A 3,526-nucleotide genomic window follows, 5' to 3' on the forward strand; every position below is an offset into this window, starting at 1 on the left:
CCCTTCCCTTCCCATCCTTCCCTCCTTCCCTCCCTTCCTCCCTCCCTTCCTCCCTTCCCTTCCTTCCCTCCCTTCCTCCCTTCCCTTCCCATCCTTCCCTCCTTTCCTCTCTCCCTCCCTTCCTCCCTCCCTTCCTCCCTTCCCTTCCTTCCCTCCTTCCCTCCCTCTCCCTTCCTCCCTCCCGTCCCTTCCTTCCCTCCTTCCCTCCCTCTCCCTTCCTCCCTCCCTTCCCTCCCTCTCCCTTCCTCCCTCCCTTCCTCCCTTCCCTTCCCGTCCTTCCCTCCTTCCCTCCCTCTCTCTTCCTCCCTCCCTTCCTCCCTTCCTCCCTCCCTTCCTCCCTTCCCTTCCTTCCCGCTTTCCTTCCCTTCCTCCCTTCCTCCCTCCCTTCCTCCCTTCCCTTCCTTCCCTCCTTCCCTCCCTCTCCCTCCTCCCTCCCTTCCCTCCCTCTCCCTTCCTCCCTCCCTTCCTCCCTCCCTTCCTCCCTCCCTTCCTCCCTCCCTTCCTCCCTTCCCTTCCTTCCCTCCTTCCTTCCCTCCCTCCCTTCCTCCCTCCCTTCCTCTCTTCCCTTCCTTCCCTCCCTCCTTCCCTCCCTCCCTTCCTCCCTCCCTTCCTCCCTTCCCTTCCCTTCCCTTCCTTCCCTCCCTCTTTCCCTCCCTTCCTCTCTCTTTCCTCTCTTTCTTTCTTCTTGTCTCACTTTGTCACCCAGGCTGGAGTGCAGTGCCATGACTATGGCTGACTGCAGCCTCAAACTCCCTGGCTCAAGCAATCCTTCCCCTCAGCTCCCCTAGCAGCTGGGACTACAGGCGTGCACTACCACACCTGGCAAATTTTGTGGAAACAGGGTCTCACTATGTTGCCCATGCTGGTCTTCAACTACTGGCCTCAAATGATCTTCTAGCCTTGGCCTCCCAGAGTGCTGGGATTACAGGCATGAACCACTGCATCCAGTCAGTATTCATCTTTCAAAAACAAATCTGAGTCATCATTTGAAAATTTATAATCACTTTAAAATCTGGATTTTTGGCATCTCTTTAAAATGAGATGATCTGCAAACACTGGGCCTGTCTTATCTGTGTGGAAATAATTGCCGGGGCTGAGCAATGGCTGTCTCTCGCTCTCTCTCTCTTTTTTTTTTAGAGACGGGGTCTCACTATGTTGCCCAGTAGCTATTCACAGGTGCCATCCCACTACTGATCAGCACGGGAGTTTTGACCTGCTCTGTTTCCGACCTGGGCCGGTTCACCCCTCCTTAGGCAACCTGGTGGTTCCCGCTCCCGGGAGGTCACCATATTGATGCCGAACTTGGTGCGGACACCTGATCGGCATAGCGCACTACAGCCCAGAACTCCTGGGCTCAAGAGATCCTCCAGCCTCAGCCTCCCGAGTAGCTGGGACTACAGGCACGTGCCACCGTGCCCGACACGGCTGTCTCTTAATAGGGTTGCTCACCAGCAGGGGCAGGGCTGGGGTCCAGCCCAGGTGTCCCTAAGTCCCCAGCCTCAGCTGTCACTCAAGTGTCCACTTAAGGCTTGAAGATACCAGGGTCATGGCTGGGGACAGAGGCTCCGTCCCTGCACCCCCAGGAGAGACACTCACCCACAGCTTGGTAGAGGGCCAGGAAGCCCTTGTGGAGGTGGGCAGTCTGGTTCTCTGCGGAAGGCTGTGTGCGGAAGGTCAGCCGCAAACTCCTCCCTGAGGATACAAACTCCCTCTGACCAGGGGGCCTGCCCAGAGGTGAGCCCTGCTGACCACAGAACTGGCTTGGATCCGCCCCGCTGGCTGAGATCTGAAAGGGGGAGGGGGGCGAGGCTGCAGACAGGTGTGGTGTGAATCTGCGCTGCTGGTGCCACAGGGGCACGTGCCCCTCTGGGGCTCAGAAGGCACCTCACAGAGGCTTCCTCAACTAGCTTCTGGTTCCATTATTGACTCCTGAGTTTCTTCCAGACATAATCACATACTACAATGTTTCTTTAGCCTACCATAATTACTTCTAAAACCGACTATATTTTCCTTCTTTTAAGAAGTTCCTTGGGAACCCCAGGGTTCCCATAAGAGTCTCTGGATTATAAATTGTAAGAAGGCAAGGACTGCTTCTGTCTTTCTCACCACTGGGTTCCTGGTGCTCAGCGCTTTGACTCAATGAACACAGGCATAAGCCCCGCCCATCCAGCGTCTCCTCCATCCCCAAGCCCCGCCCCATCACCTTCCGTTTCTTCGAATAACTTTCTGTGGCCAACATCTGTGAAGCAGTAAGATCCTCTGCAGAGACGGAGGCTCTGAGGTTCCTGTCTTTTCCTGCTTTCCTTCTTTTGGGGTGCCCCTCCTCTTATCCCATGGACTTTGTAAACGAAGCCCTCAAATGTATGAAAACCTAAGGACACAGGTGTGCGTAGTCCAGGTACGCTGGATGATGCTCTTACGCTGGTAAGTTCTTAGGCAGCCTGTCTCTTTCAATGCCCCTTTGACTGTCTCACCTCTGCTCAAATCCCTTCCTGTGGGTTCCTCAGGTCCAAGAAGGGGAGGCCTGGAGGGAGTACCTGGGCCATGCTTCCTGCTTTATCTCTGCTCCAGGCACATCGCTCACTGCTTGGCTCATTTTATTTCTGGCTTTCACACTGATTCACATATCCTGGATTTTTGCTAGCTCTCCATTCCCTCATTCTCCACAAATTCCAAATTCTTTCAAGACTTCATCCAGACCATGTCATTATGATCACAGAAACTGGGTAAAAGTTGGGATGGAAGAAAATTTCTCAATCACCCCAAATGCCTGGCTCAGCAAACTAAAGAGGAAAATAAAAACAAACACTACCCCCCAAAAAAACTGCATGTAATTATTGACTCCTGGGAAACCCAAAAGTTGGAGAAGAAAGAAAATATAATTATCATATGCCATGTGCTCAGATGTGAACATTTTACAGTTATAATAATGTAAATAATTAATACAGATTTAACTAAAAATGATGTAGGTAAACTGGCAGAATGGGGAAGGGACATGTGGGTGGTGAAGACTGAAGACAGATAAAGCTAGTCCTTGTCTTCTATACCGTAGTTGGATGTTAATAGAAAACATGTAAAAATGAAAGATAAATAAGCATGTTACTTACACATATGAGGCTGAAGAGCAGAAGAAACAGCTACATGAACTGGAAAAAGACTGCTCCTGAGAAGCAGCACTCAGGGGTGTAGAGGAGCAGCTTGGAGACTGTTGCTATTCATAAGCCTTTTTAAAAACTTTTTTTTTTTTTTTTCAGACAGAGTTTCGCTCTTGTTACCCAGGCTGGAGTGCAATGGCGTGATCTCAGCTCACTGCAACCTCTGCCTCCTGGATTCAAGCAGTTCTCCTGCCTCAGCCTCCCGAGTAGCTGGGACTACAGGCGCGCACCACCATGCCCAGCAAATTTTTTGTATTTTTAGTAGAGACGGGGTCTCACCATGTTGACCAGGATGGTCTTGATCTCTTGACCTTGTGATCCACTCGCCTCGGCCTCCCAAAGTGCTGGGATTACAGGCTTGAGCCACTGCG

At 52.1% G+C, this 3,526-nt stretch overlaps 1 protein-coding gene across 5 annotated transcripts in view; it reads right to left on the reverse strand.

Annotated features, from left to right (window-relative positions):
• C1RL (complement C1r subcomponent like) overlaps positions 1 to 3,526 on the reverse strand; it is a 12,004-nt gene that overhangs the window by 5,566 nt on the left and 2,912 nt on the right. For 2 of the 5 annotated variants that reach the window (XM_032254683.1, XM_032254685.1), the window contains exon 3: positions 1,597 to 1,692. The exons of 1 other annotated variant lie outside the window; for it this stretch is intronic. In XM_032254683.1, coding sequence (XP_032110574.1) covers positions 1,597 to 1,692 — 96 coding nt within the window. Of the gene's footprint in view, positions 1 to 1,596; positions 1,787 to 2,203; positions 3,250 to 3,526 lie in introns of those variants that run through there. 2 more of the 5 variants (XM_032254686.1, XM_032254682.1) reach the window with 2 other exon arrangements.

The sequence above is a fragment of the Sapajus apella genome, unplaced genomic scaffold, assembly GCF_009761245.1.
Source record: "Sapajus apella isolate SASKATOON/1434 unplaced genomic scaffold, GSC_monkey_1.0 scaffold86, whole genome shotgun sequence".
Lineage (NCBI taxonomy): Eukaryota > Metazoa > Chordata > Mammalia > Primates > Cebidae > Sapajus > Sapajus apella.